This window comes from Aythya ferina (genome assembly GCF_964211825.1).
Source record: "Aythya ferina genome assembly, chromosome: 4".
NCBI lineage: Eukaryota > Metazoa > Chordata > Aves > Anseriformes > Anatidae > Aythya > Aythya ferina.
Genome location: NC_140300.1, coordinates 33282538 through 33304498, shown reverse-complemented (window position 1 = coordinate 33304498; position 21961 = coordinate 33282538). Strand labels below are relative to the sequence as shown.

Here is a 21961-nt window from a genome sequence, read left to right as displayed (position 1 = left end):
AATATTTTACCTCTAATGACCTCAAACCAGAGCCAGCCATTTTCGCGGGCTCCTCAGAATAATGTTGTGCCACGCAGGGCACCCAAAGGTAGCTGCCTCCCTTCACCCGAGCACTGAGCTCCCTGCAGGCTCCTGCATGCTTCAAAGGCTTGGAGGAAGCTGCTGAGAGTGCCCTTGGTCTTCTTCACTGATTTAGGTGTTCTTTTAATCTTCTCTGATTTAGGTGCTGAGCTTTTTTGTTTGCTTTTCTTACTGAGGTGTCACGAGTGGAGGCAAACATTCCTCTAAAAGGAAGGAGCCAGGACGCTGGGCGCCAGCACCAGGTATTTTGGGGTTCTCCTGTACTTAGCATAAATTCATCCTAAACGTCTCTTTCCTCCTTTCCCCACACTCCCACCCTCGAACCTATTCGAGAATGATAAATAGAGTGGTAAAATACGTAGAAATGGGGATGTGAAGAGAGAACGATGACTGATCGGGGGTTCCCCTGGGGCTCCTTGACTCCATCCCATGTTTCTTTCGGGAAACCTGTATTTCTGAGCAGTCTCCTGGGCACTTTTCGCTGGCTTGCAGCGAGAGAAGCGGCTATTCGGGGAGCTGACGGAGCGGGAGGTAAGTGGCAGTAACTAATGGCAATTAGCAGCAGCCTGGACAGCTACGTGTCCCTGAGGACGCGAGCTCTTTTGGGGCTTGTGCCTTCGCAGAGCCAGGCTGATTGTTGCCCTACAGGCGAGGACAATTTGCGTCCCTTCCCCAAGGCTTTGCTGTCAGATTTGCTCAGCAGTCTTGCTGAGAACAAGGGAGTTCGTGCTTTATTTTTGCCCCCTCCCTCCCTCCCCCAAGTTGTCGGAGGTAGGATGTGGCGGCAGGGAGGGGACGGTTACCTTCAGGGCCAGTGCCCAGCAGCTGCTCTGCCTGAGAACTTGCTCAGCGCTTACGTAGCGGCGCTTTTTGGGAGCGATGTACCAAAAAAAGAAACAAAAAGCGAGGAGACCTCCTTGCTGCTAAATGACAAGCGCCACTTTCCGCCCGCTCCTCGCAGCTCGCAGGTAAGACCGAGAAACCCCCCATCGGCTCCCCAAACCCTAAATCTACCTCTGACCGCACCGCCACCGCGGCGAGATGCGGTGACCCCGGCATCCCTGCGGACCCCCCCGGACCCCTGATGGGGGCTCGGGGAGCCGTGGGGGGAGCTCGGCGCGGAGCCCTGAGGGCCGGGGCTCCCCGGGGCCCGCCCCTCCGCCCCCCGCGGGGCCGAGAGGAGCGGAGCGGGGCGGGACGGGACGGGACGGGGCGGCCGCGGGGCTCCCCCGCCGCCCGCCCCGGCGGCAGCAGCGAGACGCGACGGGCGCCGCCGCTCCGCGCCCCTGCGCGCCCCCCAACTTTGCCCCCACGCCTTCCCCCCCCCACCTCTTTTCCACCCCCTCTCCTTTCTATTTTTTGATTATTTTTAATTTTTTTTTTCCTTTTTTTTTTTTTTTTTTTTTTTTCTCGCCGGAGGGGTGGGTAGGGGAAGGGGCTATAAGGAGCGGAGGGACGGGCGTGACACAGTCCCCGCTGCAGCGGGTTGGGAAAACGCCTTCCCCCGCACCCCGGAAAAAAAAAAAAATAAAATAAAAAAAATAAAAATTAAACAAACAAAAAAAACAGCCGGGCCCCGCCGCCCCCCGTGGGAGCGCCAGGACAGGACGGGACGCCGCAAGGTAAGGCACCGGCTCCGGCTGGGAGGCGGCGGGGAGCCCCCCGGCCCCTCGCCGCAGCCCCTGCGGGATTTGGGGTCCCCCCCTTCAGCCTCGTCCTTGCCCGCTGCAGCCCCCGCTCGTCCTCCGGAGCCGGGCACCGCGGGTGTCGGTAGCGTCTCGGTTCGTGTCGGCAGGGTTAAAGGAGGGGGAAAGAAAAAACAAAAAACAAAAAACAAAAAAAAAAAAAAAAAAAAAGAAAAACAGACAAAAAAAAAGTGGCTACCGAAAAAAAGTAGACGGGCAAGTCGCGGTGGGATGCAAGCGCAAGGGTTTGCTGCGCGCGGGGTGTGTTGCGTTTTTATTTCGGCAGCACAGAGACAATGGCTGTGGAGCGCTGTTTAATCACTTGCAGATCCAACTTTGGTGCCTTGCAGCCTCGGAAGGCCAGCGCGGGGCTCCCAAGGGCCGGCACTCCTGGGGTGCTGCATCCCTGCGCCCCGCCAGCGTGAGCCTCCCGCAGGCCTTCACCTCCCCAGCATGAGACACTCACAGGGCGTCACTGCTGGGAGGCAGGGTCCCCAGGGCGGGCGATGCTGGGTGACCAACGTGGCAGCGTGTCGCCGTCGGGGCATCCTGCAGCCGCCGTCCGGCAGCGGCCTGCGGTGGGCGTCCGGCCTCGGTAGCGCGTTTGGTAGAGCTGGTGAAGTTGGTGGTGTGTAAAGCTGGAAGAGGCGAGCGGGGTTGGAGGGTGAATTCCTCCCTGGGTGGCTGTGGAGAGTGATTTATGTGCGAGTGACGCTTGGGAGGCATGGCTGTCTCGGGTATAACCTGGTTTCCGTAAAAAAAAAAAAAAAAAAAAAAGGGTGCTTGGGCATTACACGTTGTCAGCAGGCTTTGCTGTGCTGTAAGGGAGTGGGGAGAAAAACTTGGTGTTTCTGACTCGCCTGCTTGGGAAGTGGCTGGCTCCTAACTACTTGAGGAATGGCGTTTTGGAGTGCTGCTTGTCAGGGTGCCTCATCCTCCCTGCCCCGCTCTCCTGCCTCATAGCAAAGTGCATACCTGCGAGAGGAGAGCTGCCGAGGCCGGCTTTCTAGTACCGCTGAGGGTCTCTGGAGCACGCAGAGCAATGTGTAGAATTCAAAACTTGTTAGTGTTTGAAGGAGGAGAGGGCTTTTTTCAACACAGAGATTTCATGTTCTATTTCCAGCATCAGAAATGAGCCGTGGTGCACCACATGTCCCATGTGCACCGCGGGGGCGTATTTGGGGTCCTGTGGCCGTGCTTCCTTCCGTTTAGAGAGCGATACCCGCTCCTTGCGGGCTGGCATTCCCAGCCAGCAGATAACGAGCCCCTCGTAATTGGAGAAAGCTTTGTAATGCCCCCGATATAATCCTCCCTTCCCCAGCCTGCTCCTTTTCCCACCTCGAGGGTCCCCATGCATCCGGTGTCACTGGCCCCGACACCTCGCACCGCAAGCCCGTGTGAATTTGGGCCTGGGTGGCCGCGAGGTGCTGGGGGCTTCGAGCGCCGCGTGGGATGCTGAGCAATTACTCGCCTGAGTGACCCTGCTGAAATTAATAGGGGCCTCTTTTTTTTTTTTTTTTATAATTTGAACCGCCTTCATGCTGGGATGCGTGGGCTCGCCCTGCACGTCTGTTTTGTTGTGGATGACTCCTTCGGAAACACCGAGGAAAAGCATTTTGGTTTCCCCAATGTTTATAAATACAATATGGTGCAAACTGTCAAGCAAGCTGTTCAAAATCACGTAACGCCTGCGCCGCGTTCTCTGCTAAGCTCAGATGCCTTCGCCACGTACTCGCTGATCCTCCGACGTTTACAGCTCCCGGCCTACGGCTCCAGTTTTTGGTAGGAAACAAGGCCCCGGGGGTGGAAGACGGGGTCCCGGCACTGTGCTTGGAGACTGGGGGCTTCCCCGAGTGCGAGGCTCGGTTGGGTTTTGGTGCTGCTTGCCCCGTGGCCCTGTTGGTGCCGGAGCTGCTTTGCCGGGCGCTTCGGTCTCAGTGTGCCAGGGTCTCCTGCCTTGGTATGTACAACGAGATGAGATGTTTATTAAACTCAGCCCCTGCTTTGTCTTCTACAATTTACGTTCCGAAAGGCTCGTAATAAACAGTTTATTAAAAAGAAATCCTGATTTATTTCTGCAAGCGGTTACGCTTCAAGATGGTATCAAACGGTTTCGCAGGAGACCACCTTTTATGCTTCCCCTGGCAGTTTAAAAGATTGCTAGAAAAATAATCCAGAATCTAAGTGGGCTTGGACGAAGGCAAGCCAGGAGCGTCTGTCAGGGTACGTGGGGCTTTCTTGCAGCGAAGCGACAGATTTTACCGCAGAACATCTGGGCACTGGCTTCAGTTACAGCGCAGATTTCAGGGGGATAACAAGTCGTGTTTGGCTTCGCCTTCGTTTTGAAGTCACTAAACTTTATGTGAATAATAAAACTGTAAGCCCATTACTTCACTATTTTCAAGGGGCTATTTCAGGCCTCCTTCAGCATCTCGCCTCTTTCTAGAGCTGGTTTTATTTCGTTTTGCTAAGTGGGTATTTATCTTTTCATTCCCTGCCTTTTTGGTTTTAAGTTTTCTATTCTCAGAAGGTAAATTTGCTCATTTATACCTGCGGACACCCTCTGGGTGCCAGGTTTCCCTGCAGCCTTGCAGAATGAGCACGTTTTCTGCGTTAAGGGCAGCGTAGTGAGATGTGCACGCTCCTCGCTCAGCATGCTCAAAGCAGCCGACGCTGCTGGCATGGGGCACCGTGTAGCTGCTTCAGGCTGCCATCCGGGCTTTTAATAAGGAGTTAACACAACGCTGGGGCTTGGCTTGCTTTTTGCTTGCCTGATTACGAAACGCAGAGAAGAGGAGTGTGGGATGCTGGGGTGAAGGGCCTCGCACCTCAGGAGGGGAGGGAGGGGGCTTGTGAGTGCTGGTAGAAGGGAGCGCCTGCTGCTGGGAGTGCCTGGTGTGCCTTTGGGGATGATCACCTCGATGGGCTTTGCATCAGGATGTATATGCTTGGGGTGAGGTTCGCATGCATGCAGAGAGCCCCTGACATCTGCGTTGCTCACAGCCAGGGTGGTGCAACGGTGAGTGCTACGGGGCTGCATGTTTTGCTGTCACTGAGGGTATGGCCCGTCAGGATGATGGAGGGGCTGCGGGTGCTGCCCAAGCAGGAGTGAGTAGAGAAGGGACATGAATTATGTTAGAGGAAAGGAAAAACCTTGGGTAAGATGAGTGAGAGAGGACTCGAGTAGTGCTTTAGCTCTATTAAACAAAAGTGGGCATCCTCCTGGATAAATCACAAAAAAGCTTGTGGAAGCTCTGTTCCCCAAACTTTGTTTTGCATTGTGACTGAGAGTGTGCTACTTCCACAACAAAACTCCTTGTTAGACCAAGCAGCAATCGTTTCTGCCTGAGAAAACTGCTCCAATAAGCTAACGCTGACAGGAGGAGCTGTGAAGGCTGAGGAGATGTTATGCTTGAAAACTTTAACTAGATGTCATTAGGAGAGGAAGTATTTGCCCTTAGATTGGGAAACAGGTCAGGGTGATAAATCATAACTCCAGGAGAACGTGCCTAAAGGAGGAAATAACTTAAGAGGGACGTGGAGAGCCAATATTAAAAAGAAGTTTGTTCTTTCAGAATTCATTCTCCAATTCACAGCACACGAGGGCAGCTGCTGTGCTGGGGGAAGATGAATGTTAGCACCGAGCTGTAACAGGAACCAGTGGAAAATCTGTTTACATGGATGGCTTCATGGAGCACGCAGGTCATGTAGGACATGCCAGTCCACGTGCGAGATAGCTGATACTGTAACTTCAACCAAAAAGGTGTTAATTTTCTCAGGGATGTTTTATAAGACAGGTTTGGGGTTTGTGCTCAGCTCTTAAATGCTGCTCAAGCAAGTGGTGGGCCTGGTGGTATGAGAGCATTCCCCCCAGCCTGTCTGTGTTTTGCTGAACAAAAAGGTGCACGCACTACCCTGCCGGAGGGATGCACGCACACGCTTGCAGCTCCAGAGCATGCGGGGCTGTTTGGTTTTGGTGAGCATGAGCCTGCCCTGGGATGTGGTACCACAGGACCGGGCTGCTTTTAGGACAATTAAACGTGGCGGTTGGAGAGATGTTTGCTGATTGTGTGACAGCCGAGATAAGAAGCAGTGGTCCTTGCTGAGAGCACCTGGAAAGCGAAAGGCAATAATTTCTCTTTCCCACTTCATCCCCCTCTCTGCGGGTCCGGATATGAGTGCCCCTCCGTGTGACCCTCGCGCGCTCACGAGGTGACACGCTGCCGGGAGCGGCGCTTCCGCTGCGGTTTGCAGGGGGAAAGGGGAAAAGCATTGTTCTCTTAATTAAGCACATTGCCTTTTCTTTTTTTTTTTTAAGGGTTGGAGCTTTATTGGGGTGAGAATTATGCTTTTTTCATCTTTCTCACTTTTAACCTTGCCTGTACTGCAGGCGGATCGCAGGTTCTGGATACAGGGATTGCTCAGAGGAGAGGGTTTTTACAAAGCAGCCAGGGTAGCAGCAAAAGGCGAGCTCACCTTCTCCTGCTGCTTCATTAAGTTGTACCAGGTTTACTGCTGATTTGTTTATATTGAAACAGTCGAAATGTGTCTGAGCATATGGAGGGCCTGGTGCAAGTTGTGCTGCTTAGACAGGGCTGGTGGTCATGCAGGAAAGCCAAGCGTCCCAGAGCTGCCAGCTGCTCTCTGGATGCAAGGGAAAACATCCTCAAGCAGTGTCAGCGACATTCTTGCTGTTCCTCTGGCTACTAAAGCTGCATGTAACTCTCCGTGGGTTTTTCCTCATGAGAAGAGTTACTTACTTCAGTGTGATTTGTAGGAACTAATAGGATCTCCTCCTTATTTGGGGAAGACCCTAGGGGCGCTCTCCGACTGTTTTTTCAGTAATGAGGAATAATGAATAAAATCCTAACAGTCCTAGGAGGTATTAAAGTTGCAATTTTGCAGGGAAGATTTACTGTCAGTCAATTAAAACTTTTATAATCCTGTTAGAGCACAATAGTTGAAATAATACGTCCTATGAAAAATAAGCTGCTTTTAAGACCCTTTCACACCATGTGAACAAAGCAAAGCTTGGATTTAAAGTCTTTTAATATTTGAATTGACCAAGTATCTTAAGGCAGCGAGTAAGACACCCCTTGCCAGCGTGTGACAGCAGGGATGCAGGCTCAAGGCAGGAGGCGTGCTACGTTAAGTTATGGTGCTCACTCCAATCCCCACTCATTTAAGAAAACGCAGTCACAGGGCTGTAAGAAAACCCCAACAATCAGTGCTTTAACTAGGAAATGCCAAACACATAGATCCTGGTGATATGTGCTTCCAGTAGGCTGAAACATCCCGCAGCTGCTTGCAGTTTCCCTGGGCTGAGCCACGTTGGATCCCGCGCTACGTGAAGGCGAAGTGTTGGTACCTGAAACTGCAGCTGGGCGCTGCTCAGCTTCTTGCAGGGGCAAAGCCAGCTCAGCGGCACAGGCAGAGGTACTACGTCTTGATGGGTATCCAGCACCCACCCGAGCTGGTTTTTCTTTCCCTGAAAATTGAGCCACAAATACCCACCCACGCCACTCCAAAAAAAATAAAAAAAAATAGCCTAGACCTCCTTGGCCTGCTGAAGTGCCTTGTGTGGATAAAACACCAAAGGGCGGGTGGTTTCTTGAGTGAATGGCTTTTTGCTTATGCAGTGCAGCGTTCAAGGTGATGTTGAAATGATGCTTTGTCCTCGAGCTGTACCTTCTCTCCATGCCAGCAAAGCAGCACCCCCAGAAGGCAGCCTGGCTCCCATGCCACATCTCTCACTGTGCCTTTTGCTTTTGGAAAGGGAAGGTCCCCTGACATGCGTTCCAGCCGTCTCCTAATGCAGAAATCCCTTCTTCCTTTTTCTTTCACTCCCTTTTCCTTTTCTTCCCTCTTGCTTCCCTTCTCTTCCACCAGGGGAGGAGGACTGGTGGCCGTAAGAAGGCTGTGGGGCTGTTTGGATGTTCGCTCACCCGTGGCAGCCTGACCTACCTGCCCACATGTGTTCCCTGTGCATTGGCTCGCGGTGCCGAGATGAAGGACTGACCTTTCGCCTGCCTGGCTGGACAAACAAACACTGGTCCAGCCGTGGCGTGGGGCTGGAGCCTGCCCTGTCAGTAAGCCATTTCTCAAATCCCATATCACAGCTCTGCAGCTGGCCCTGGTGGGGTTTGAAGCTCCCCTGGTACTTTGATTTGAGAGTGCATCGCTGGAAACTTTTCAGCTTGATCGTGCAGAAGGTCGTGGCTTGAGCTGCTTAGCAGAAACTGCTGCACAACCACTCAGAGCCCGGCAGCTCCCAAATACACTTGGAACCTGCTTTGTTTGTAACTCCCCTTTGCAAGTGTTGCTGGGCGAGAGCAGGAGGGCTGGGAGGGTCTGCCAGCCCCGTGGTGTTGGTGGGCCAGGGTGCGGGCATCCCGGGGAGCCAGAGCCCAGCCCAGTGCTGGAGAGGGGCTGCTCACACCCTCTGCACTGACACACGGGCAATCCCAGTGCTCTCTTCCCTCACCCTGCTACCCTCCAAAAAAATGAAGGGAACCAAAGCTAAGCAGTCTTACTAGGAAAGAGGAGGAAGATGCACACGTAGGCAGGTCTGTATGTCTAACACTTTCTTTGGGCATGGTTCCTTAGCCTTGGAGATGCCAAATGACACTGGCTGCACCCAGCGCTGCCATGCTATACCGTATGGGTCCCTGCTTTCTCCTGAGCCTTGGCTGTATTTGTTGCTTTCGTGTGTCCCAGTGACTGGCGAGGGGATTGGGAAACCAGGGCTGGAGCCTCTGTGCTTGGGCCTGGACAGTATTAACCTCACCTGATGGCCACTGTGTGAAGGTCAGGTGTTTGGGGTAAGGAGAAGGTCAGATTTTCTTTGGTATTAGTCAAAATGATGGGCAGCACAGTGTGGCCACAGGTAGCTAAGTCAAGTGCAGCTAGCTTCTATGGCCAGCAATTTTCAGTTTACTGAGCTGCCCTCTGTCTGAATTGCCTTTTATTATTATTTTTTTTTAATTTCTATTTTTTAAGCAAGATGCTAAGGAGATAAAGGTCAGTTGGGAAAATCTAGCTATTGTGAATATTGCTGCTTTTTCTCATTCTTTCCCATGCAGTCTACAAAACCGAGGGTGCAGAAGAAAGGCTGATTGTCCCCCCGTGATGTGAGCCACTTGTGATGAGCCTCCCTGTGCTCACATCCACGCGCAGCCTCCAAAGAAGCTGACAGAGCTGGCGTTGTGCCGAGGAAACAGTGCAGGTGCTCTTCAGGGGATGGCAAAGACCATCGTGGGGCAGGTGCCCCTGCTGGGCCCTGGGAAGCCCTTCCCTGTGGGTTAGAATGGGAATATTTCAATATAGGTACCATCAGCACTACATTTGGTACTTTCTATTTTCAGAGGCTTTACAAATGTTTACATATTTGCAGCAACCCTTTTCCAGCTAGGGAAAATGGGACACGGGATCTGAGCGTTACTGTGGTATGTAACAAGTCCTTGTGAGAGAGCACCTTAGTGGTGGTGCATTAAGGATTCATAGGAAAGAAAATTCCTCTTACATGCCTTTAAAGCAAAGCTGAAGGCAGGTAATATTAAAAAGGAATCCAATTTTGGCCAATAAATTACACTGGAAAATTAGGATTCTGATGATAATTGAGGAGCTGGAAATGTTGGAGGGTCAGCATAATCTGTAGTACCATGCTCAGCAGTAATATGTGGCTAGAAGCTCAAACCAGTAAAAAAGGGCGTAATTCCTTCAAAGTCAGCTGAGAACCTGGTTTATGTGATTCAGGTGTAACTACAAGCAATGCAGGGGAAATAAGGATAAGATTGAAAAAACATGGGAAAGAGCAGAATGGATCAGAAATAGCTTTTATCCCCACTCAAATTACATTTGCTCCTCGTTCCATGTTTAGTTATCTACAAATATTCCTGGACTGAAACAATCCAAAATCCAACCTTGCAAATGCATTTGGGGTGCCTGCTGCACTATCTGTGTGAATTCCCATCGCCGTGTCTTTGCTCTGAGGTGTCCACCAGTGCTGCTATTCCCAATGCTGGAGAAACTGTTTGTGATGAAAGCTGAGGGAATCGGCCTCTGCATGCCCAAAGGAACTGCAAAGCAGTAAGAAATGTTCCCCTTTTTTTAAGTCATCTATCAAAAAGTGGAAGGAAAGAAGTGCATGAGCAATTACAGCGCACTGATGGCAATTCAGAGCTCTCCGAGGGTCTCTCAGCTCAAGCCCCAGCAGTATGAAGATGCACGGACTCGATCCTGCTCCCAAGCTGCGGTTCTGCTTTCTGTCCTCCCCTGACACACCAGCCACCCTCGTCTCATAAGGGTTTTGGCAGGGGCCGTTGCTTGTGATGTCATTTGGAGCTATTATAGGGAAGCACGGGGAAACTTTGTACCAAACAGCAATTTGCTGGTGTTGGCTGTAGTTTGTAATTGTCAGGGCGTGCTCCTCCCTGCTAATCCTCTTGCTGAAATTCATTACGGACAGGCAGCAACATCCACTCGCACAGCCATGCTCAAGGCACAGGGACTTGGCCTTAGAAAGTGGCTATTGTTTAGTGATTAAAGGAAAGGATTATATTGGGATTTCCGTGAACAAGGAAATTTGCTGCCCCACTTTTATTGCTCGTAACAATGGGATAATAATTGCTCTCTCTTACAAAACACCTCGAGATCCTGTGATGAAAGATTTGTTGTAGAGCTACGTGGCGTTTAGAGCTGGTTATCTTAAATGGTCTGGAGTTGTGCAAACTCAGATTTCTCTGCCCCATGTGATTTTTCCTACTGGGGCAAAAACCCTGCTGAGACAATGGAAAAATTCCCCTTCTGTGCATTCAGCTTTGGATGCAGTGCCTGAAATTGGTGTTTATTGCAGAAGGATCTTCCTGTAGCAGTGTCACCCTACTTGTGGTCTCTGTGGAGGACATTTAGCTGTCTGGGCATTTTGGGAGGGCTTAGAAGAACAAGCAGGTATGGTGCCAGCCACAAGGCCAATTTATGCTGGAGTTGTGAAGGGCAATCAAGTGTGGTTTGGGGTCAAGCGTGCAGCAGGCTTCCACCCACGTCTTGCAGCACTTGGCTGCCAGTAGTAGGCTACACGTCTTCCTGTGCCCTCACAACAGAGGTATCAGGGAACAACTGGATGTTGTACCAGAGGTCGCTGGGGACTCCTTGTTTGTTTGTTTTTGACACTCACCTGTGGGTGGAAGTGGCTGTGAAGAGTGAAGAGCTGGTATGTGGGCAGTGACTGACAGGAGGAGGAGAGCTACCAGGCATTTCCTCAAGTGTCCCAGCTGGGATCTCCTGGCTCAGCTGGGTTTTTTGAAGCATCCCACTACTGCTCGCTGCAGGATGGCGATCCCGATGTAATCACAGTTGAATCTGTTTCCACTAAAAGTGGAAAAATAAATACGTCTCAGCTTGGAAACAAAATAGTCCATGTAAAATTTGATTTTTGATACCATATCTCCCTGAGTATGTTTGCTTTTCAACATGTCTAATTTGAGACAGCTCCACATTTTACAGTATTACCCCTTCAGAGTTAACCTCTCCCATAAGTTGCAGTTCATCAGCACTGTTGTTCATTAAGATTTGATGAAAACGTAACCGTATTTCTTCATATGGTCTTATTTCTGCATAGCTGGATGTTTTCCCATGCTACTGTGATTTGCTCTGCTAAAACAATACTTCCAGCAAAGGCAAACCCTGGATTGAACTGGAATTGCAAGAGGCGGTCAGTTACCCCACAGATAATTAATTGACAGGGTGGACCCTAATAGCTTCAAAGGCACCATTAGTGTCTGTCATGTCCATGCGTGCTTAGGGAGCGTTAATCCAGGGATTTGGGGCACAACGGCACGAGTGCTCCTTCCCTGCCAGCTGCAGCACCCCACACAAGTGTTTCTGCTCTGGTGGGCTGAGCGGGTGATGCACCCGCCCATCTTCGACTTTGCCCCCTGTCCCTAGATGGGACCATGACCTTCGGGTCGTAGGCTGGCACTTCTGGCACAGTGCAAAGCAGCAGCAGGCAGCAAGCCTGCTGGAGCACGGCTTTTTCCTTTTAAAAACAAACAAACAACAACAACAACAATATGAAAGGCATACCAAATGTTTTCCAGACCCTTTAGGGAAACACAAATATTAAAGGCCGTGCCTTCACTCTTCCCCTTTGGTAACAAACAAATAAATGAGCTCCCAATAAATACTTAAAAATTTCAAAAGCATTATTTTTTCATTCTTTACACATCAAAAATAATTATATTACAGTTGAAATTGGTAGGCGCTTTTAAATTGCTCTTTGTCTGAGGCGATAACTCTGTATGCTGAGGTGCGTATATTTGTGTTGTATATCTCTGGAAGTGAAGTTTGTAATGGAAAAGCTTATAGACTCTTTACTTGCAGCATTCCTATAAGTCAAAGAAGTCACACAATGCCCTTTCATTTCCAAAGCTAGACTTAAATCAGGTCAATAAATCTACAGACTCATTATGAGATGCAGCATGGGTAATGCAAACAACTGAAAAAACCCTAATGCAGTGGAGTTTAAAAACAGGGAGTGAGGTGGAAAAAAAGTTAACCATCCACACAAGAAAATGAAAATGCAATACAAAGGCACTGTGGCAGGCAGTGCCTTGAAGTGATCCCTGCTAAATTACAGTCGTGCACTTTCCGCTCTCTGTAATCAAATGTTAGGTTTCACTTATTCCAGATGCGTTTGCTTCAAATAAACCCAGGCCCTTTTTGTTTTGTTACTGCAAGTCCTTGACAGTCACCCATGGACAGTCACGAAGGCAAGAGAATGCTCTGGACAGGCTGAGGTGCTCGGAGGTGACCGCGGGTGGCTCTGTGGCCCTGCTGCCTCCCTCCGGCCTCCAATGGAGGACTTGCCCGGCCTGCCTCCATCTGCTGTGGGGATGGCCTGAGAGCTAAAGCTGATTTGTCCCTGAATGCGAAAATGCAGCCAGTTGCAGATCCTGTTAGCCTCTCCGTTTTGGCTTGTAATTACTGTCTGCCTAGATATTTGCAGGTCTTTCATATAGATGGAGTTAGGGATGGGAATGTCTTGGAGGCCAGTCGGAGTGTGTGTAAATGGGGTGTGGGAGAGCCGGGAAGATTCCCTGCTCGAGCATAAGTCGCTCAGAAGGAAGGGGGGAATTGTAATCAGTGTAATTGTAATCAGTTCCAATCCAATGTAATGACAATTCTCACGTGTATGCTCACAGCTCAAGTTTACAAAATGGCCAGACTTTTATTTATTTCTACTTTCAGAAGGAAAAAAAAATCACAATGCCCCTGGTAAGGCAGCATGTGTTGAGGCGCTGGAGGTCATTACGCCCCACTCCAAGCTCTCAGCACCTGCTTCTGTTCTCCCTGTTCAGGTAAAGGCCCGCAGCTAGCTGCCCCGTGGCCTCTTCCTCTGCTAGCCCATGGCTGTCACCTTGCCTTGGGGGCTGGAGCAGGCCTTGGCCCCTGGGTGTTGGACCCTGTGGAGGAGAGGGGCTGGGGAGGACGCGAGCAGTGGGGACGGGCCGTTAGAGGGCACTTTTGCAATCCTGGAGAAGGCGAGCAGTGCTTATTATTTCACTTAGGACTGTTTGCTTTGGCTCTTTCTTAAATTCAGTGATAAACAGCAGGCAAATCCCTCCAGTCAGCAGGAATATATCAATAAAATATTGACTCTGAGTTTAAAAGAAAAGAAAACAAGGTGAACTCGTGGAAGAGGGAACAAAAGACATTCAGGAGGTGGCACAGTCTGGAGAACAAAAATCACACAGCGTATTTCACGTCGTGTGTGAGCTTTAGGGGGCAGGGTTGGGGCCAGTATGTGCATTCAAAAAATAAAACACGCTTGGACCATGTGGCACCAAGAAAATAGGAACATTGGTCGGACATTTTCAGGAGTGGGGTGGGATTGTGCTTGTGCTCACAGGCACTGCACACATTTCTGGGGGGATGGTGTCAAAGTCATTGCCCAGGGTGAGCTTATCCAGAAGGAAAGATGGGGCAAAGAAATGCTTTTTTCTTGGTGTTTTGTGTGAGTGAATTGTAGAGGATTTAGCTTAAAACTATGTGAAATCAATCAGTGCCCTGCAAAAAATATATATAAATAAAAAATATGTTTATTAACATATGTGAAAGGGTGGTATAATGCTGACAGCAGTTTTTTCCAAAACTCGGTGAGTTTTCAGTGCCTCTTTGCTATTTAGGTGTCCCACCTTTGGAAGTGTCATGTGTGAAAATTGCTTCTGTTTTAAGTCTCAGAGGTTGGATATGTGAAAATGAAGGCACTCAAAATCCTACTTGCTTGTAAAGGAACCAAGTTTATAAAAGGCTTGTCTTTCGTTAGCAGTCGATGATTCTACAAGCTATTTCACATATAAAATGGGCCGGTGCTGCCTTCCTAGCCTGGGGAGGGAGCACAGGACTAACCTTTACATATCTTCTGTGGTTAAGTTTAAGCTGAAGCACTTTTACAATTAGTTACAGGAACCACAGACAAATCCTTACCTTTTCGCTACACTGCAATAGTTACTGGGGAGAGAAACGCTGTCTACCAGTTTTTAAAGTGGATTAGCTAGTGAGATTGTTTAAGAAGTGAAGCTTAGCCTGGGTAGTCCTATAATCAGTAGTTTATTTTAATAATGGTTACACTGCACTGGAGCAGACTGTGAGAATATACGATATTGCAATTTCAGGGGGTTCACGTGGAGGACGTGGTCTGCAGAAAGCATCCGTGTTTCTTACCTAACCAAATAATCTGCTGTAGCTGGTGTGTATAAATTAGAAGGAATTTCTTCCCTGTTGGCCAACAATAATACGTGAAAAGTCAATAAACAGTGCTTTGCAGCACACGGAGCTCGTCTGGTGTCCTATGAGGGGAGATTTCTGCTGACTTCGGTGACTCGAGTCAGACAGTATTTTGACTTAGGATCTTTGCTCTGAAAGGCCAAATGTCATTGCCTTTGGTGATCAGTATCAACACTTTGGTCTGAATTCAACAAAGTATGCCTGCTGTCATCCAAATCTAGGTAAGGAGCTGGTCAGGATAAACTTTGACAAACACTGGGAGAGACAAACCATGATTTGACTGCAAGTAGCAGCTACATGTCTTAGGTAAAGCCATGTATGCCCTTCCCTCCCTTAGGGCAGAGCACTGCAGTAAGCTCTCAAATTATAATGAAATACTCAATTTAAAACCTGAGTGATGGAGATTAAGTGTTATAAACCCTGCAAATGGGAAATTATGGTGACGGAGCCTTGCCATCCCCCAGCCCTGTGTTGCTGTTGTGAGGTTATCGCCGAATAAATAATGGGCTGAGGCTCTTTTGGGGTTTTCAGAAGGCAATCACAGGAGGGGGAAGGAGGCGGCCACTGATGCTTCCCTCAGGGGGACATGTTTATATTTTCCTTAAGAGCTTGAAAAAGACCAATTTTATTATGGCTTAAAATACATCATGCCACTTCTCACGGAGTTTTGTATTTACTGTTTTTATGTAAAAGACTAGAGAAAGGTTGTGTGGAGGAAACAAAACAAAACAAAACAAAACACCAACTGAACAGTGGATTTGATTTTAAAGGTAAAAAGAAAGAGTATCTTATGAAGCAATAATCAACTTATTCTGCAGTATAAGGACTGGGGCATGTGTGCACACTGAACCAAGTAGCAACAAGCAAAGTAAGATAAAACTGTTCTGCCAGCTCAGTGTTTTTACCACGGTTTTCCCCAAAGCCAGTGGCTAACACAGTTTAGGTAATGGCCTAAAACTCTTTTTTTTCTTCTTTTCTAATTTTAGGAATATAATTGTTTAGTGGTTTAAACTCACTGTACTCATACCAGAAATGGGCTGCGTTTGCCCTCACCCCAGCCAGAGCCATTGGTATGAGATCATTTGCTGTATTGAAAGGAGATTTGCAGTCTATCCCACTGTATACGTTAGGGTAGTCATTACTGACCTAGTTGTAGACATAATAATGAAAGGCTGAGATTATGAATTATTATGCCTAATTTGTAAGGGATTCTCTGCTTTTGTGTTTTGCAATTCCCATCAGGCTTGAGGATTAAGCCCTGCTGAATTGCATGCTAATACCAATGTGCTTTGAATATGTGTGGGTTTATATCACATATTTTCCTAATTCTCTATTTTTATAAAGAGCAATTTCACTGGAAATATTTACTTTTCAAAGGATTGCTGGAAGCCCAACCAAAATCTGCTAAGCGACGTTGCTGTGCCCTCCATCTGCTCTGTGCTTACTCTGGGTCCCATGTCCAGCGAGTTCTATTTCTCCTGTGGCAAAACATCAAACTGTAGCTCTACCAAAGTATGTTCAAGGCTTTTGCTCTTTGTTACAGGGGGAGAAAGAGCCCAATTTCAAACCACTGTGTGGGCTTGCTTTCAATTATAGTTTGAGATGGAAAAATCTTATTTACATACTTTATCCAAGAGCTCTGACAATGCAAGTTTGGTCCTTACAACACATACTCCCAGTGCTCATGTGGCAGTACTGTGAAAGTTCCTGTAAAACATAAAGGGCATGCAACATCCTTGTAGGTATGCATTAATTTCAGTGGTGGAATAAGCCTTTCAAACTCATACCTCCTTGCTAAACTCTGCCATACTCTGCAGCTTGGGTCTAAAGGTTGGTTGAAGACTGTCGTAAGCTCTTGGGCAGTGTTAAATCAGCTGTAGGAGCCAAGTGGGTCTGCGTCTAGCTGAGCTCGTGAACGAACAGGTCATGACTAAACCCTGTGCTTCACTGTGGTCTCCCTTGAGCGGCATGAGATGAGGTGGGGGCAGTTTCTGCTGTGCACGTGTGGCTCAGCTCTCACCAGGGGATCCCTGTCGTTGCTGCAGGATGCTCCTGCTTCACTGCCCGCTGCTCTTGCTGCTGCTGCCACTCAGCTCCAGGACGCAGAAGTTGCCTACCAGAGATGAGGAGCTCTTCCAGATGCAGATTCGGGACAAAGCGTTTTTTCATGATTCTTCAGTCATCCCAGATGGAGCCGAAATTAGCAGCTACCTGTTCAGAGACACACCTAAAAGGTATTTCTGCCCAGTTTAAGTAAGGTCATTGTACTTGGAAGATAGCAGATTTATTTGTTGTCTGTTTTGAAACCAAAACTGAATCCAAATAAGAGAAATTCTATGAAGTTCTATTGCATGAAATACAAATGCCAGTGCTCTGGCTGGTGAAGTAAGTAACTGTGTGAGTCTCCATCCCAGTCTAGCCTCCCCAGCTGAGGGTCTGTGCATTTTGTGTGATTCCTGGTATCAGCCCAGAGCTCCCACAGACCACAGAAGTTCCCTGAAGTGGGGCCACTAACCATGTCTGGATGCAAAGGGAGGGGGAAAGAAATTAGAAACTACAGGCTAACCTCACCACATTTGTCTCTCTTCATTATTTCATATTGTGCTTTAAAGAAGCAGTGCAAGACAACTCTGGCCTGGTTGCCCCTCTTCCCAGCCTCAACCCTGTGGGTCAGAAAATACCAAGGTTAGTCTGGAAAAGGAATCAGGGCTCCAAAGGGTTCAGGGAACAGCAGAAATGCTACTGTCCTCCACATACCACACACCTCCTTAAGCCTTTGTGAATGAGGAACATTTTACAATTAGTGACACATAGTACTTGGGGAGGACACAGGGAGACAGCTGAATGTGCATGTGCCTGTATGTGCTTCTAGGGCTCTTACCTGGACATATAAAAAAAAACGTGTCCTGCTTTGAAGAGCTTACCCCTACATTCCAGGAGAGACCCCCGTTTCCCTCACTTGTACGTTTGTAGCCATTTATTCTGTACATGGTTAGTGTAGGGGCAAAGAGTGAAACTGATGAGGGAGAAGGGCAGGAGGCCAGAACCCCCTCTGCCATATCATGAAAAATGCACTGTGAGCTCTGCAGCTCAGTGCGGGCAGGGGGACCTCAGCCCCTCACCTCCTTAGCCTTCACCTGACAGACTTTCTATATTCCCTCTGTACATGCTTGCCTGTAAGTAACATTTTTGCCTCTGTTGCCCTACCAAGGTCAGCCTTGATAATGTAAAGTCAGTCCCTGCCAGTTGGCTGCCACCAGGATATACTGACATTATAGCTCTGTTAACCTTCCCCTAGGTACTTCTTTGTGGTTGAAGAGGACAACACACCTCTAGCAGTGACAGTGACACCATGTGATGCCCCCCTGGAGTGGAAACTGAGTGTGCAAGAACTCCCAGAGGAAGCCAGTGGAGAAGGTTCAGGTATTAAACCATCAAAGACTTTCCTTATGCCTCAGAGTTACACTTTTCTCCTGTATTCAAAGCTCCTCAGGCCAGTCTCAGTGTGATGCTGAGTGTCACAGCAGGTCCATCTGTATGATCTTTGGATCTTCAGCACTAGTCCTGCTTTTGTGCAGGAAACTGTCAGTAGGTAGCAACATTGGGAAGGAAAAGCATTGTAAAAAAGTAAAAACAAAAGCTGAGGTTATAGTTACAGAGTACACTGGATGCTGCCACAACAAACTATTTGCCTAGAGTAGCCTGGTTTCACTGGGGGCTTTGCTGTGGGCTGTGCACACAAGATAAGAGTGGGAGAGGCAGGATTGGTATTGTTGCAGGGCTCAGAAACATGCCGGGAAACAGGCAGCAGAGACAGTTCATCCCGGGAACAGTATGGCACATCCAAGCTGGGTGCTTGGAGTAGTCTAGTGGAAGATGGAAGCCACCATCCACACAACTCCATTAATGTGCAATTAAAAGTGCAATTTCTATTACATGTGTTTTTAACCTGAGTGCCAAACTGTGCCTGATAGGACAGAACTACGGTAACATCTTCCTCAGAAGATACAACCTTTCATTTTCATCTCACACTTCTATTTTGTGTCTGTTAGTTTTATTTTCTCTTATTCCTGGATTGTGTCTCTACAAATGTTTTTCTGTGCTTATAATCTAGGTGAACCAGAACCTCTTGAGCAACAGAAACAGCAGATTACTAATGAAGAAGGCACAGAGCTGTTCTCTTACAAAGGCAACGATGTTGAATATTTTGTGTCCTCTAGTTCCCCTTCTGGTTTGTACCAACTAGACCTGCTGTCAACAGAGAAGGATACACATTTTAAAGTGTATGCAACTACTACTCCAGAATCTGACCAACCTTACCCTGAATTACCTTATGATCCCAGAATTGATGTCACTTCTCTGGGACGTACAACAGTGACACTGGCATGGAAACCGAGTCCCACGGCCTCATTACTGAAACAGCCAATTCAATATTGCATAGTCATCAATAAAGAACACAATTTCAAAAGCCTCTGTGCTGTTGAAGCCAAACTCAGTTCTGATGATGCCTTCATGATGGCTCCAAAGCCAGGTCTGGATTTCAGTCCATTCGACTTTGCCCATTTTGGCTTCCCCACAGACAGCAACGCTGGCAAAGAACGTGGTTTCCTAAAATCATCATCAAAGTTTGGGCGCCAAACATCCTCAAAGCCGAGAGTTGACCTGCACAAAGTTTGTATCGGGAACAAGAACATCTTCACAGTGTCTGACCTGAAACCCGACACACAGTACTATTTTGACATGTTTGCAGTAAACACTAACACTAACATGAGCACTGCATATGTTGGCACCTTTGCTAGAACAAAGGAGGAGGCTAAGCAGAAAACAGTTGAACTGAAGGATGGCAAAGTTACAGACGTATTCATCAAGAGGAAGGGAGCCAAATTTCTACGGTTTGCTCCTGTTTCGTCTCACCAGAAGGTCACCTTTTCTGTTCATTCCTGTCTGGATGCTGTTCAGATCCAAGTTAGAAGAGATGGCAAACTTCTCTTGTCTCAAAATGTGGAGGGAGTACGGCAGTTCCAGCTGCGAGGAAAAGCAAAAGCTAAATACCTAATTAGGCTGAAAGGAAGCAAAAAAGGTGCTTCTGTGCTGAAGGTCCTGGCAACAACAAGGCCTAACAAGCAGTCGTTTCCTTCTCTTCCTGAAGATACAAGAATCAAAGCCTTTGACAAACTCCGCACGTGTTCTTCAGTCACGGTGGCGTGGCTTGGCACACAGGAGAGAAACAAATTCTGCATCTACAAAAAGGAAGTGGATGACAATTACAACGAGGAGCAGAAGAAAAGAGAACAGAACCAATGCTTGGGTCCAGATACAAGGAAGAAATCAGAAAAGGTTCTCTGTAAATACTTTCACAGCCAGAATATACAGAAAGCAGTCACCACAGAGACAATTCGGGGCCTGCAGCCTGGCAAGTCCTACCTGCTGGACGTTTATGTCATAGGGCACGGAGGGCACTCTGTCAAGTACCAGAGCAAACTAGTGAAAACGAGAAAGTTCTGTTAGTGCCCCTGCATACAGGGATACAGGGAACTCCGGTCTGAACATTATCCTACTTCCCAGCATACGGATTGACTACTTGCACAGCTGAGAAGCTGTGACCTGTATTTGTACTGTGTAGAAAAGATATCAGCTTGTATATTTATGTTTACATAAGTAATTGTTTGGAGGAACTGGGGCCGGTGCTCCCTGTAGCATCTGGCAACTGTATTATCATGTGTCCGGTGACCCACATGTGATGCTCAGTAGATGTCCGAGGTAGCAGGAAACCTTGAAGGAACTGGCACTCCTTTGCTTCCACATTGCATGAACTGCTCCTAAATTATTTTATACTTAAAAGGCTGAGATAAATCATTCATCCACCTTGTTATGCGCACACAAGACATGCAGGCATACACCCTTTCTCTCAGTGTAGATGGTAGGGTTTCTGTAAATTATTTTATAGAGTCTTGTTTTAAATGTTTATGTTTCTATGATTGTAAACTATTAAAATCTCTCCCTGTTAAAATACAGATCTAAACTAAGTATTAACTGGGCTGCACATGAATCAGTTTCATTGCTAATGTAAATTCTTACCTAGCTGATTTTCATGTTTAAATACTGTATGTATTTCATGTACAAAGTTGCCATAACGTTATATTCCTGTACAGAAAATTAAAAACAAATATTAGATTATATATTGTTTCTTTTTCTTTATATTTTAAGGGGAAAAACAAGCTTGAGGACAGAAGAGGGGTGTTGAAACTTGAACTGAATTCAGCTAGCACACACCCTTTTTTTTTTTTTTTTTTGCTGTTCTTCATCTTTTGGGGCAAAGTGACTGAAGTGCTGCAGAAGGAATTACTGGTGTCAGAGGTTAAAATCTGTAAGGGAGACATTGAAAGAGGGTCATTTGTGGCATACTCCATGTCTGCTGTGATAGAAACACTGGAGGAACAGGACAGCACATCAGAACTTTTCTTGTTCCAGGTGAGAAAGGGTTCTGCTTTGTCATGGTTGCAAGTGCCGCTGGCATTTAGTGTTCCTCAGGAGTTCACAGTCTGAGTTAGAGCGAGCATACAATTCAAACAAATAACACACCAGAGAGCCAGACATTATTTTCGTTAGATTATCATTGAAAACATTTACTTTCTGGATGCTGCTGGTTTTGACCACAGCAATAATAAGCTGAGAAGATTTTTTTTTCCATTGACAGGAATGGTAGTGCTAACAAAAAAATAGTACTTTCGTTTAAACTGCAGTTGTTTCCATTGTGTAGATTTCTTTAAAATGTTAACTGTCTGGATCTCATCTTTCCTAAATTTTCTTTCTTTGTTTTTCCACGTGTCACCTTCACTGACTCAGAAACTTGTATAGAGCTGCTTAATGGAAAACACATTCTGAGAAGCAACTAGAACAACCCTGTTTCAAGTGGCTAAGAGCAGGATACATGCTTCATCAGTCCCAATATTATAGTGTGGTTCAGGGCCTCAGGACAGGTAAATGAGACTTTTTTTTTCCTTGGTCCCATCATATGCATCAATCCAAACTTTGGCAGTGGATGTTGGGACTTATTCAGAGATGGGACAGTCTCTGTCTCTTGCTTCAGTGCTTGTCCATTAAACAGCACTGTTCCAGTGCTTACAGCCCCCTTGGGACTCACAATACTCTCAGAGAAACTGGGGAATGAGGGAAAGGGACCAAAACCCACATAAAGGCAGAAAGCAGATTTCTCTTAGGCTGCTCATAGGAGAGACAAAAGCTCCATCCCTGTAGAGGTGCTCTCCAGTTTTCCTTGGCTCCTTGGTGCAGAGCTCTTCAGGGTTTCCCTTCTGCTGCCAACCGGAATATTTCAGTTTGCAACCGAGAGGCAGCAGCAGGGTTTCACGGCTGTACAAGCGCCTGCCTTGTTCCATATGTAGGGTTTG

The 21961-nt window shown here is 47.7% G+C and overlaps 1 protein-coding gene across 4 annotated transcripts; it reads left to right on the top strand.

The window, feature by feature from the left end:
* Positions 1-229: 229 nt before the first annotated feature.
* NDNF (neuron derived neurotrophic factor) lies at positions 230-20731 on the top strand. Of its 4 annotated transcripts, none has more exons than XM_084518789.1 (4): positions 230-323; positions 16598-16786; positions 17851-17975; positions 18667-20731. In XM_084518789.1, the coding sequence occupies exons 2-4, from the start codon at positions 16599-16601 to the stop codon at positions 20058-20060; spliced, it is 1707 nt and encodes a 568-aa protein (XP_084374915.1). In that variant the 5' UTR covers positions 230-323; position 16598; the 3' UTR covers positions 20061-20731. The 4 variants fall into 4 exon arrangements, with proteins under 4 accessions (XP_084374915.1, XP_084374916.1, XP_084374913.1 ...); XM_084518790.1 differs by lacking the exon at positions 230-323 and adding an exon at positions 484-612; XM_084518787.1 differs by lacking the exon at positions 230-323 and adding an exon at positions 893-1049.
* The last annotated feature ends 1230 nt before the right edge of the window (positions 20732-21961 follow it).